The 14,945-nt window shown below is 40.8% G+C and overlaps 1 protein-coding gene across 1 annotated transcript; it reads right to left on the reverse strand.

The window, feature by feature from the left end:
* Window positions 1-1,432: 1,432 nt before the first annotated feature.
* On the reverse strand, window positions 1,433-14,461 carry LOC100368103 (NHL repeat-containing protein 3-like). The gene is made up of 5 exons (XM_002742228.3): window positions 14,272-14,461; window positions 12,677-12,839; window positions 10,730-10,930; window positions 2,511-2,718; window positions 1,433-1,921 (listed from the first exon to the last, which is right to left on the reverse strand). The coding sequence occupies exons 1-5, from the start codon at window positions 14,449-14,451 to the stop codon at window positions 1,690-1,692; spliced, it is 984 nt and encodes a 327-aa protein (XP_002742274.1). The 5' UTR covers window positions 14,452-14,461; the 3' UTR covers window positions 1,433-1,689.
* Window positions 14,462-14,945: the final 484 nt, after the last annotated feature.

The raw sequence follows: 14,945 nt of genomic DNA on the forward strand, positions 1-14,945 counted from the left end.
ATTTCAAGACACAATGCATGACATTCCTGCACATTTGAAGACACATTGCATGACATTCATGAACATTTGAAGACACAATGCATGACATTCCTGTACATTTGAAGATACAATGCACGACATTCCTGTACATTTGAAAACACAATGCACAACATTCCTGTACATTTGAAAACACAATGCACAACATTCCTGTACATTTGAAGATACACTGCACGACATTCCTGTTCATTTGTAGCCACAATGCATGACATTCCTGTACATTTCAAGACACAATGCATGACATTCCTGCACATTTGAAGACACATTGCATGACATTCATGAACATTTGAAGACACAATGCATGACATTCCTGTACATTTGAAGATACAATGCATGACATTCCTGTACATTTGAAAACACAATGCACAACATTCCTGTACATTTGAAGACACAATGCACAACATTCCTGTACATTTGAAGACACAATGCATGACATTCCTGTACATTTGAAGATACACTGCACGACATTCCTGTACATTTGAAGCCACAATGCATGACATTCCTGTACATTTCAAGACACACTGCATGACATTCCTGCACATTTGAAGACACAATGCATAACATTCATGTACATTTGAAAACACAATGCACGACATTCCTGTATATTTGAAAACACAATGCATGACATTCCTGTATATTTGAAAATCAATGTATGACATTCCTGCACATTTGAAGACACAATGCATGACATTCATGAACATTTGAAGACACAATGCATGACATTCCTGTACATTTGAAAACACAATGCACGACATTCCTTTACATTTGAAAACACAATGCATGACATTCCTGCACCTTTGAAAACACAATGCACGACATTCCTGTACATTTGAAAACACAATGCATGACATTCTTGTACATTTAAAGACACAATGCAAGACATTCATGTAAATTTGAAATAACGATGCATGACATTTCTGCACATTTGAAGACACAATGCATGACATTCCTGTACAATTGAAAACACAATGCATGACATTCCTTTACATTTGAAAACACAATGCATGACATTCATGTACATTTGAAGACACAATGCAAGACATTCCTGTACATTTTAAAACGCAATGCATGACATTTCTGCACATTTGAAGACACAATGCATGACATTCCTGTACATTTGAAAACACAATGCACGACACTCCTTTACATTTGAAAACACAATGCATGACATTCCTGTACATTTGAAAACACAATGCATGACACTCCTTTACATTTGAAAACACAATGCACGACATTCCTGTACATTAAAAAACACAATGCATGACATTCCTGTACATTCGAAGACACAATGCATGACAATCCTGTATATCTGAAGGCACACTGATGACATTACATTTCTAACATACAGTTTGTATCAAATACAACCACTTCTGAAACAAAAACAGCATGTCAAATATGCAAGTAGATATAATTTTATTGTAATTTATTACATATCAAAAATCATATCAAATCAAGTTACTCAAAATTAAAAGATTCATAACAGTGTTGCATGGAATTTCAACAAACATCAATAGAATGGTTATTGTCTTCAGCCTCTAGGTATTGTAAATAACATCAACAAACTATTTTTGTTAAAAAAAATAATTATTTTTTCAAATTGTTTGATTTAATATAAAAAATTAAATTAAGTTTAATGTAGATTCAACTGAAATATTATGAGTAAAGTACATATTTTTGACATGCATCGCCCCCGATCTCTGCAACATAGAACGCTCCTGTCTTCTGATTGACAGCCACTAAATGAGGTCGAAGGTCAGGAGCAAGCTGAATTTGATCAATTATTTTGCATTTGCCAGGATCTCCAGTTTTCTTGGGCGTGGCAATAAAGATGATACGACTAGACAATAGTTCTAATACAATGAAGTGAGATTTGTCAGCACTCAACCTGTTAACAAAATAAAAAATTACATTTCTAAAAACATTGGTACAAATGTCAAGTCATAATAGAAACATGTTTTTTATATGAAATTGCAAGGTAAAACATACATACAATACATTTTGCATTTTAAAAAGTCACATGGTGTATATTTATGATAACAGCAAGCAAACAGACCATGCAAGTTCAAGAACTATACAGAGTTAGAACATGAATGGTCAGAGGATGTCAGAAATATGGTTCCAGAACTGCATTCATTTAAAACAAAATGGTCACCAGTGAAACATACTAGATCTAATCAGATAAACAAAATGATGTCTTATAATTTCAAATGTATGTACCAAGTCTGAATGAAATTTATCTATACAATACATGAGATACCATTCCAACAAGGCAAAAATGCTTGATTTTGATGAATTTTCTGCACACATTTAGTCATTCAGCCATCTTGAATGAGATTGAAAAAAATGAATATGCATGCATATCCAAAAATCCATGATGTATGTGTAAAATTTAATGTGATTAGTGGAGGAATGTGGAGACGCACATATGGATGTAACACCATAATTTAACTTTAACCACAGTAAATAACACTCACCTGATTGCATATGGTGGCGCATTATTAAAACAGTCTTTCCATTCTCCGATATATTTGCCATCTTCTGGGTCAAATACTTGGGTTCTGTTGTTTTTTCTGTCGGCAACCCAAACCTGACCATGTTGATCTAATTCAATACTATGTGGAATGTTAAATTCTCCCTGACCACTACCACTGCCACCACCTACATGCCACACAAGGTTGAAATCTATATATCAAAACAAATGAACATTGTTGGTGCTCATGGAAATAAAAAAATAGGCAAAATATACTGTAAAATATACTAAAATACTGAAATTAATTTTTGCTGAAAAGTCATTTTGGCTGCTTTGTATTGAGTTGGATGTAAAATGTAAAAGAAAGATATTTATGATGGATCCTATTTTCACTGATTCATTCTTTAAGCAAAAATTTATCTAAGTGAAAATGTTATAGCATGTTGGTACTGTAAACTGCTTTAATCTAATGAGACTAATTTTCTTAAATTTCCCAAGTCACTGATAACCACTAATTTTCTCAATTTGATGATTTCCTGGCATTCAACAATGAAAAGTTTGCCATGAAATTTAGTGGTTTGACAAGTGAAATTCTCACTCCAAAATACAGTGGCTTACAATACCTACATAAAATTTGAATGAGAATGCTCTCTGATCGGCTAACCAATGGTATTGGTATTTTATAAAGCTGAGAGGGCTTTCAAAGATAATAAAAAACTAGAAAACATCTTTTATGTAGTCATAATTGAAACATGATTTGTATGTGAAAATTGCAAGTGTAAAACATACATACAATACATTTTGCATTTTAAAATGTCACATGGTGTATATTTATGATAACAGCAAGCAAACAGCTGAAAATTTGGATGACAATGCAAGTTCAAGAATTATACAAAGTTAGAACATCGATGGTATTGGATTTGATAAAGCTGAGAGGGCATCCAAAGATAATAAACAAGCAGCCTGTCGGCTAAGATAGCTTTGCTGTTAGCAATGCACATTACAATTAAAGAACAGAAGATATCATTAGAAAATGAGCAATATGTATAGTATCAAAGCAATCAGACTTGCTGTTTTCAACAAGGATTCAAAAATATCACTCTCACCAAAAATGGCAAAAATATTCATTAAAATTAGAGAATTGAAGACATCAGCATGAAATGAACAAAATTACAAAAATATTCACCAAAATAAGAGAATTAAAAATATCCTCACAAAATGAACAAATCTGAGAGATGTAGTACCTATATATGTAATATCAAAGCAATAAGATCTGCCGTTGTTAACAAGTCGAAAATATCACTTTTTACCAAAAATGATAAAAATATTCATCAAAATTAGAGAATTGAAGATATCATCAAGAAATTAGGCGAGGGTTCTCCGAACCCGCCTATTCACATAGTTCATACCCACCATAGATTCCGGTCAGTCAAAATGACTATTTTGAACTGTAGGCATTAATCAGCGATTCTGCCGGTGATGGAGAGATAGAATCTAGGTCAGGGGAAGCCCCATGACCCCAAGATTCTTTTACCCCTTACGTCACGAACCCACGTGACCGAGGCCACATGGCAGTGCCATAGGTAGCCGTCCATCACTCTGGTTCCTTTCTCTCCGCCTCGAACACTTAGACCAACACGACGGAAAGAGTGGGGAGGGACCCGGAGTCTATGGTGGGTATGAACTATGTGAATAAGCAGGTTCGGAGAACCCTCGCCTAAATTCACTACGTTCAATTACCCACCATAGACTCCGGTCAGTCAAAATGACTATGAGTCAGACACCGATAGGTGGCGGGTTTGTCCGAGCAAACAGAAAAAAAAAAGAGAATGATGAAAGTCTTTTCCCAGCCCAGTCAAAACCTTAGCTAAGACCCAAGAAGGGTGGTGTCTTACCTTGCCTGTGCTGTCCCCGAAGCAAGAAGCCAATGCTGCTGTGGTGACAGGGTTCGGTGCACCCAAGAAAGCTAGACCCAAGCCGAATTTGGAGGTGATAAGCTTGTAAGTAGGACCGAAACAGTTCGCATGAGGGCGTAGGTCGACAGAAGCGAAACCTGGGAGCTTCCAGGAAGTGCTAGTGGTACAGACAATCTGCCCGCAAAAATGCCGAGACTGACTTATCGCCTATGCGCAGAGGCCCCTGCGGTCGTTCGGGCTGGGTCAGCAAACAAGTCCTGACCCGCTACGACGGGGCCAAACCTGAAGAGACCCTGCTCAATAGATTGGGCGTCTCTTAGGTAGTAGTTGATGAAGACGTTCTGCGTTCTCCAGAAGCCTGCCCTCAGAATGTGTTCGAGGGGGGCGCCCGACGCTAGCGCTAGTAAGTTAGCAATAGCACAGACCTCATGTGCTCGTACTTGGTGTCTCTGCAAAGTCTGTGTTGAGGAGGATAGTGTATTATAGACCTCCAGTACAGTCGCAGTAATCCACCTGGAGATGGAAGTCAGAGAAGCCAGCTTATCCTGTTTGCCAGGGCCGTAACACAAAAACATGTGTTTGGTTCCCTGTCTGGAAAACCTGGTACGGTTCTCATAGCAACTTAGCGCTCAGACCGGGCAGAGAAGCAATTCCTTCTCATCCTCCGGACCGACAATATTTGCCAACCTGGGGATGACGATCGGTTGAGGATCGTGTCCTGGGATTTGGTTCTTGGCGAGAAACCCAATTCGTGTCTTCAGTACAACTTGATCGTCCATAAAGGCGGCACAACTGTCCGCGAAGGACAGTGCGCCTAGCTCTGACCGGCGCCCACCTGAGGCAAGGGCTAGTAGGAAGACTGTTTTCCACATCAAAAACTTGAGTGGTGCTGAAACGAGGGGCTCAAAGGGAGGTCTGCTTAGGGCTGATAAAACAACCGACAGGTCCCAATTGGGCGGTTCCCTTGAACGGGCCCTGGGCCTCTGATTATGGAAAGCAGTAAACAGTCTCCTAATAATGGGACAATCGGCTAGACTTGACCCCAAAAAGTTTTCTATGGCAGGGGACAAGGCTGACCTGTAGCCAACGATCGTTGCGTAGGACAGACCCACTTCGTCAAACAAGTGGACAAAGAAGTCTGGTACCTGGCCGATAGAGGGATGGCATGGATCAATCTCCCTTCCACTACACCAACTGGTGTATGCTCGCCATTTCGAGTTGTAGGCAGCGTTGGTGGAATCCCTGTTCGCCCTGGCCAGGACGTTGGCAGCCCGCTTAGATAGACCTTCCGTCTGTGCGAGTCTACTGAGAGCAGCCTCCATGCGTGTAAGTGGTACACTGCTGGGCTTGTTGGTAGTGTGCCATCCGGTTGGGACAGTAAGTCCGGTATGTCTGGCAGTACTACCGTTGTTTTGACTATCATTTCCAGCAGGAGCGGAAACCAGGCCTTGGTCGGCCAATTGGGCGCCACCAGAGTTAATATGCAGGTGGGCTCATGTCGAAGTTTCTCCAGTACCCGGTGAATTAGCGGGAAGGGAGGAAAGGCGTACGCATCCATGTGGGACCAGGGGATCGATAAGGCATCCACGGCCTAGGCTCCTGGTGTCGGCAAGAGTGTTACGTACGTCGGGAGCTTGGCGTTCCGGGGTGCGGCGAACAGGTCTATCTTTGGACCGTTCCACAGCCGAAACAGCTTGGAGGCTACCCACTGGGGGATCTGCCACTCCGTATTCTGGAGACGGAGGCGCCTCGAAAGGGCGTCTGCCAGACCGTTTCTCACCCCTGGAAGGTGGTGTGCGGTTAGCTCCACATTGTATTCCAGGCACCAAAGGAGAATTTGCTCTGCTAGGACCGACAACGATGTGGAACGCGTACCCCCTCCTTGTTGATGTTGGAGACCACCACTGTGTTGTCTGTGCGGAGCAGGACTCTGTGGTCCCGAACTTCGGGTCGAAAGCGTGAAAGTGCTAGGTGCACTGTTTTCAGCTCGAGCCAGTTGATATGGTGGTCCCAAATCCACTGCGAGGGCCATATTCCTTGGGCTTGCTTGTCCAATAGATGCGCTTCCCACCCTTGGAGGGAGGCGTCTGTTACCAGAGTCATAGTTGTGACGAGTGGGTCCAAGGGGACCCCTGTCTGAGATTGGTCAGTGACGACCACCAGGACAGGGTTTCCTTTTATACTTGGTCCGGGATCAATACTCGCCTGTTTAGTTACCATAGGTGAGCTCGGTGTTCCAATAACAAGCGTTGGACCAGGCGGCTGCGTAGTGCGGCCTGGGGAACTACCCTTCGAACAGAGGTCATCATTCCGATGAGCCGCATTAGTTCTCTGAGAGACACTGAAGGAACGCTGACTAGGCGTTCTGCTAGGTTGCTTAGCGCTAGGCAACGCGCTTGAGATGGGCGAACCAGGCCTACTTCGGTGTCGAACTCCATGCCCAGAAACACCAACTGTTGAGTCGGGTCGAGATGGGACTTTTTGTGATTTACTAGAAAGCCCAACTGGTGAAGTAAATCCTGCGTAAGCCTTACATGTCTGGCTAATAACCCATTGTCTGGGTTGTGTATCAACCAGTCGTCTAGGTACGGATTGATGTGTACCGACATTTGGTGGAGCAGCAGTACTACCTGATTCACCACTCTGGTGAACACGTAGGGCGCTGTGGATAACCCGAAGGGGAGCACCTGAAATTCGAATACTTGGCCCAGATGGGCGAATCAAAGGAGAGGGCAACTCGCTGGGTACATCGGTATGTGCAGGTAAGCGTCGCATAAGTCTAAAGAGGCTAGCCAGTCGAGCCGGTGGATGGAGAGTAGGACACTGGATGGTGTCTCCATGCGGAACCGATCGAGAAGCACATACTGGTAAACCAGTCTGCTTAGGTCCAGAACCGGATGCCAGCCGCCTGTAGATTTTGGTACTACGAATACATTTGAGTAGAAGCCCAGACTTGGTGCCGGCTGAACTATTCTGTGTATGGCGCCCTTTCTTAGCAAACTGTCTACTTCCTGTCTGATTGCTTCCGCCTTGTGGGGGTCCCCTGGCAGTGCCCGCAACGGGTGGAACACCGACAGGGACGGAGGAGATGTCAGTGGTATTCTGTAACCCTGTGTGACCGCATGGAGCGTCCAGGGGTCGGTTACCCGCTGCCTCCAAGCCGGAATGCACCGGCGCAATCTGCGTGCAACAGGGATCTGTGGCCATGGGTTCGGCGGTTGCAAGAGGGGGGGTTTCTCCTCTACCGTGAGGTGAGCCTCCCCGGAGATCACCGGGGTTACTAAGCTGTAGCCTGATCTCTTGCCGAATGCAGGCCCATCCCCGGAAGAGATGTGTCTAGAATGCGAACGGTGCTTTCTGTGTTTCTTCCTACTTGCCGGCTGAGAGGCCGCAGTGGAGACAGCTCGCTCCGCCTGCAGGTGATCTACTCTGCCTGCCAGGGACGCAATTTGCCCTGACAGTCCTTCGACCAATGCCCTCATTTCAGCGGAAAAACCGGTGCCGTGCGAGGATGGGTCCACAACGGGACCCAGCATGGCCCCCATAGGAGGAAAGACCTCCAGGGGCACAGCCTCGCTGTTGCCGGTAAAGTTGGGTAACCCACTGCCTGAAGCAACAGACTGTGTAGATGCCCTCCGATCAGCGGGGGCAGACCGAAAAATATTGGCACCCTCACTATTGGGCCCTTTGCTTGGTATTCCGGTATGAGAACCGGTAGCCGAGCGCGAGGACTTATCACTCATGTCAATGCACAACTCACTCATACCCATGCTGGTAGCACTTTCCGCGCAACCTTTTCGCCAGCGAGCGACGCGGTCAGTCTCGGCTATTTTGATATACTGCTGGAACAACTCCCAGGCTTCCGAACCCCAGCGATTACAAATATTCTCTGGGCAGACACCCGAACCCCGAACGCATGTGAAACAACGATAGCACTTTGTATGCGGGTTCCATTCCTGCAAATTTATTGCTGTGTACACTGAGTACAGATCCGCCTCATAAACTGAGGAGATAATACCGGCAGTGAGCCTCTGGCGTTGCCAGTGCATCTGTCCATTTCTAAATACATTAAAAATAAAAGACGACATGCATCAGGGAAACGAATTACAGTTGAAAAGGTGCCGCCATGAAACCGACATGTGGTTACGTAGTGGCGCCGGGTTTTAATTCTTTGTTGTGGAAATACATAACAGCCAAAGGGGAAGACGACACGAGGGTAAAAAGACAAGAAAAATTTATCCTACCAGCTAGAATGTCGGATGCCGCGGCTGCGGCGATGCCCCACGCTAGAAACCCAGACAGGAAAAAACAACAGAGCCAGACAGATCCGCTCAGAATCATTCCCCGACGAGGCGGAGAAAAATGAAGAGTGATGGACGGCTACCTATGCCGCTGCCATGTTGCCTCAGTCACGTCGGTTCGTGACGTAAGGGGTAAAAGAATCTTGAGGTCATGGGTCTTTCCCTGACCTAGATTCTATCTCTCAGTCACCGGCAGAATCACTGATTAATGCCTACAGTTCAAAATAGTCATTTTGATTGACCGGAGTCTATGGTGGGTAATTGAACGTAGTGAATTGAACAAATCTGAGAGAGATCCACATGTAGTACCTATATATATATATACCGTACTCGATCGTGTTAGCGCCCATGCCCGGGCAAGCGCCCACCCCCCACTTTTGCGCAATTTTTATATTTGGGGTCACATTTGGCAAAGCGCCCACCTCTTCAAAATGCAAGTAATTTAAAACTTGGTTTTGCATAACAAATCCTGGTAATCGTTTATATATGATAAAGCATGGATATCGACCGCTGTGAACATGTTGTGAATGCGTAGAACACGGTAACCATGCGTAAACTACGCTTCGACAATGACCTGATAATACAAGTAAAATGCGGTAAATATTTCATGCCATATTTAGTTTACCTCTCAAAAATGGCGAGTTACTAGTTTTTTGAAAAAACCATGTCGTTTATTCTCTGAAATCAATTCCAACAGATCATACTTCAACTTCAATAATTCATTTCCGCATTGCGTTACCAGAAAGTCTTCGGGAATTTCAGAAGAATTGCGTCAGTACAACACAGCATTTTGATTGGTTAATAACCAACTTGACCCATTAGGTCTAAGGACGCTGCTGCAGGTAAAATCTGCAAATGCATCATGGCGGAAAGCGATTTTCATCGAGAGTTTGCGTACGATCCAACACCTTCGTCAGTGGAGATAATATGACAATTTTGACTTCGACTGTGTTCCAACAAACTCTAATGTTTTTAATTTCGTTAATTCTGGTGGTACGTAATTAATATTGTAATAAAATGTGCATATTTTTTGTGATCATTTTTGTTTCTTCATTGTGAAAATCAATGACGACTCAACTAATTTCGTAATTTGATTATCCCTCAAAGATGTAATCTGTCACTTGATGAATAACATTTTTCATTTGCACTCTTTTTCGAGGGGGGTGCTCGGGTAAGCGCCCACCCCTGATTTTCTGAGTTGAGGTCCCTGGGCGCTAACGCGGTCGAGTACGGTAATATCAAAGCAATCAGACCTGCCGTTTTTAACAAGAAGTCGAAAATATCACTTTTTACCAAAAAAGACAAAAATATTCATCAAAATTAGAGAATTAAAGATATCATCACGAAATGAACAAATCGGAGAGAGGTCCACATGCAGTACCTATATATGTAATATCAAAGCAATCGGACTTGCCGTTTTTTACAAGAAGTCGAAAATATCACTTTTTAACAAAAATGACAAAAATTTTCATCAAAATTAGAGAATTAAAGATATTATCACGAAATAAACAAATCTGAGAGAGATCAACATGTAGTACCTATATATGTAATATCAAAGCAATCAGACTTGCGATTTTTAACAAGAAGTCGAAAATATCACTTTTTACCAAAAATGACAAAAATATTCACCAAAATTAGAGAATTGAAGATATCATTACAAAATGAACAAATCTGAGAGAGGTTTACCCAAGGTACATATACACCAAGTATTCAGACTTGTAGTTTTCAAGAAGAAGTCGAAAAAGTAAAACATTGACACGGACGACGACGACGGACAATCACTCATATGATAAGCTCAAAGTCGACAGCGAAGCTAAAAAATAGAAAACATCTTTTTATGTAGCACAGATATAAATAAAAATAAATAATAATAACTTTATTACACAACCAAAACTATCAGTGGGTATAGTATGGTAAATAACAAAAGACTAAAATAATAAAACTAGCTAGATAAAAAGTAAAAAATTAATAAAACTATAAAGACTATGTTAATTTGTAGCACCTACTTTTATCTAATTTGACAATTCTGTTATTCAAACCGCCATCTCCATCTGCTATGTACATATCACCATGTGTATCAAATGCAAGATCAGCAACGTGATCAAACTGTAATGGCTTTAATGATGTGCCAGCAATTCCTGCAGTACCAATTATCTGCATCAACTTTCCATCTTTTGTAAACTTTTTCACTGTGTGACCTGAGGAAGCTAATATATGAAAAGGACAGTCAGTTAAACACACATAACAATAGGCCATTTTCTGTACACTGCGAGAATCCCGCGTTATGTGTGAAATCGAACGTAAAAACAGGACAAACAAAGGTCATAGCGTCGTAGTGGCGTCAAACAAAGCGTGGGATTCGACAAACGCGAAAATATTTTGGGGGCATTTCCATGCTTAATAATGTGCTGTACACATTTGATGATAGACAATTTCGATTAAGTGAGGGTATTCAAAAGCAATATTCCTCTGTCGAAGATCGGTCGGTCGATATGATCTATGAAATAATGAAATTCCAGTTCAAAATCAAATCGTTCGATTTTTGCGGTAGACGTTCGACGCGCGTCTCTCATGCATCTCGCGAGATCTCGCAGTTGAACGGAAAATCACCTATTGAAATAGGTATAGTAAAAGTAACTTTATTTTGAATGTGTTTTAAAGCGCGGTGGTCGTTGCGCAGCGCGTGTTCGAATTTCATGTAAATAAACAATGTATTTTACACGGGTTGTATACGTCGCTATGAGTCCCATATCGAACAGGACGCAGCGTGACAACTACCGCTCTTTAACTTATCACAGTGATACAAGTATAAAATCACCTCCACAATCTGGAGAAATGAATAATAAGCACTGTCATCTCTCATAATCTAGTGTGCCAAGCTGATTGGAGAAGAGTTGGTCATGTGAAATGGAATAAATCACAATATACCCCTCAGTTTATGCAAATCAAGCAGACATTCCACTTTAATTGTGTCTGCATGTTGTGATGGATGCCAAATTTTGAGCGAATTTGGATATCGAAATGCAAAATGTTGAAAGTCCCAGTACAGACAGGTTTGGCAATAGATTTTCACAGCTCGTTTATAGAAGGACTGCGGAGATTCAAAATAAAATTGTTAACACAGACGCTGAAAATCAATCACATCAATATTGCGAGTAGCTGACAAGTCTTGTCACTGAAAAGATCACATCAACTATACCCACTGATAACACAGAACAAATAAAGCACACACTTTGAATGCATAAAGAAATATGGCACCAGGTCGACAATGGTATTGACCGATGACTATATGATGTCAAACATATTCTTGCCAATAAACATTTTGAAAATAGCATAAATATCTCTTTGTACAGTACTGCTGTCCTGGGACTGTTGTAACTACAGCATGTTAAAATTTATGCTGTTGCTTGGTGTTTCGCGAATGGACCCATTGTATATTACTCTGGATGCATTCAGAACATTTTGTTTCCCTAATTTTCAGTGTTTTTTGTGTTCTTTCCATTGACAAAAAGTATAGGAAAATAATGTTGATATACCGGTAATATAATAGCAATAACCCCATCAAAGTCAGTATACATGTATGATTGAGCCATAGAGGATGCATAAGTGTATACATATGTGTTGTGAAATGTGCAATATCAAGTGGTATACTCAAGTTGACAGGAGCTGTTGCATAATTTTAATAGCGCAGTATGCAAATAATAAGATGAAAAGCACTTGCATTGAAAATTCATGAATTAGTGAAAATAAGTTCATGCTTTGCTGAGAAGAGCTACCGAATTAAAATTAACAAGCTAAGTTTGTGGTATGCAGGTAAACTATGCACAGTATACAATAAAACAATAATGTTAACAAAATGGTCATGTTATGAAATGATTTAACATCATTGTTGGCATGTTGAGGTTGAAGGTGATAAAATAATGTATGTAATAAAATATTACTAGTGTACTCACAGTTACCAATGTCTGTGAGCCAAAGTTCAGATGAGTTACTGCTAGCATTGAAGTACATTCTACTGCCATGTATTGTATCTATGATACTGCGGTTGCTAGGAAACGATCTTTTGTACTCTCCATCTTCTGAAAACACTATGACTGGATCAAGACCTTCCCCTCTCTGTATAATATATTACAGTACAGGAACATAAACGATAACTTGAAAAAATACAATATTGCTAAATTTTCAGAAGTGGTTCTCATCTGATATTATATTACTTGTTGATGAGTCAAAGTAAGAGAACTTCAAAATTGACACTTAAAACTTAAACTTGTTATTTTCCTTCCAGGTTGGGAATATAAGGGCATTAGAAGGATCAGCAGGGTAATTTCTGGCTTCGCAATTTTATTTTTATAGCTTCTACTTTACAGCAGCACAAAATTTATATAATTATCTCATGCAGATATTCTCATCAGTGCGAAGCAATTGGCAATTCCTATTGTTTTAGGTGTGAAATGGCTCATCCGCAGAAATTTATGGCGTATGGTATTCCATGAAGCATAGCTATACAAAATACATGTAGCATAAATTTGTTGGTTTCATGCCTGCCATTTTTCACCTTGTCTTCTTTTCCAGAGGTTTTCACCCAATCTTGCCAGTTTAAACATTCTAGTAATAGTTTTAGCAATTATAAAGTGAAATTCGCTCGTGGGAGTACTTTTTATAATTCTCACTTAAAGGTTTATCAATGTTATTTTAGCAAAAATTTGTGTTGATTTTTTTTCGAATATAGACAACAACATGCATTGTGTTGATTGAGATGATCAGCATTTTATCTCACTTTTATTTCCATCACGTAGGGATTCAATTCGTTAATTCTCTTCCCAGGCTGACAGTTTAACAATGTTAGTAGCTGGTAGGCAGATTCGCCATGCCTCATTGCTGCATTTTACTTTTAAAATAGCCGTTTATTTTCACCATTTTTTTCGTAAACAGCATAAATATGGATAAATTTAACAATGCTTGATTGTTTTGACTTCCAACATAGAATATGATCTATGTATTGGTTGGCTATTTTAATTTTTGTTATTACAATTTTATATTTTTAGAATCCCAACTTTGTTTAGATGTTCAATTACACATTGTACCATTTTAGTATTGAAGCCCTACATATTCCACATCACTGCGATCTTCTTAGTGACACCTACACTAACTGTACAAGTGAAAATCTGCATACTAGTAATAGGCTGCGTGGTGGGATTTTTTCTGAATATTCAACAACTTTACACCGATTATTACTGCTTAGCGTATGTGTGAATCAGATGTTTATCAGTACGTGGATAGCAAAAAAAGAGTCTGTTGTTGGACTGTGATTACTATAATTACTGGTATCAATAATTGAACAACAAGATACTCCAGGTCAACTGTCAATGTGTCATTCTTTTGATATTTCTCTTAATAAGTAACCAAATTATGTAGAAATGAGTTTCCTATTAAAGTTGGGAATTACTCCATTTCTGGATTAACTCCAACACACCGAAATTGGTCCAGCCACCTTGCACCCGCGCCCCGCGACTGTACCGCCGTGACCCCAGCCGGATCAAACACTCACCTGCGTCACGTAAACTTCTCCGCTGTTGACATCGACGGCGGCACTGAAAATTTGACCTTTGAACTTAGAAGGCTCTTTTGGCCAGAGTGGATCTAAAATGTATAATGGTTTTTTGCAATTACAATGTACCAATAAAATAAACAGCACAACAACTAAGAAACTTCCTCTGGGAGCAGCCATTTTGAAATGGTCATGTGACATTTATCATGTGATACTTTTTTTCCCAACATTCACCGTGCTGTTGACAACTTTCCAAAACTTTTTATCAAACCCACCAATCGCTAATTCAAAGCTTTTAGACTATACTTGACATATTTGACTGTCATTAAGTGATTTCATACAATAACTATCATGTTTCCCAATAGGCTGCCTGGTCTATAGTCAAATCAAGTAAAATTGGAGAGAAAAAAAACTATCGTCTTTGCAAACATACACAAGACACAGTGTCATACTACCTACGAAAGAGGAATACAACATTAGGGTCAATGGGACGTCTGGCTCTGTTGTGGTACAGGTACACTCAGAGCCAATAAATGCTACCCAAGTCAGTGAATTAAAAAAGTTACTGCAACCCTAGTGAGCTATCCAGCCAATGACAATCTCTCTGCATAATTAATTGTGCAAAAGTTTTCTCACAGATATCTCTTTAAGGTCATAGATTTTATAAAGGAATG

Source organism: Saccoglossus kowalevskii, chromosome 1, assembly GCF_978046115.1.
Source record: "Saccoglossus kowalevskii chromosome 1, keSacKowa6.1, whole genome shotgun sequence".
Classification (NCBI taxonomy): Eukaryota; Metazoa; Hemichordata; class Enteropneusta; family Harrimaniidae; genus Saccoglossus; species Saccoglossus kowalevskii.

Excerpts from the sequence above, each read along its gene's own strand:
- LOC100368103 (XM_002742228.3), bottom strand. The coding sequence starts at position 14,451 with ATGGCTGCTCCCAGAGGAAGTTTCTTAGTTGTTGTGCTGTTTATTTTA. Across the intron at positions 10,931-12,676 it reads GCTCACAGACATTGGTAACT|CTTCCTCAGGTCACACAGTG; the intron begins GTGAGTACACTA and ends TTCATATATTAG. Across the intron at positions 2,719-10,729 it reads AATTGTCAAATTAGATAAAA|ATTTCAACCTTGTGTGGCAT; the intron begins GTAGGTGCTACA and ends TTTGATATATAG.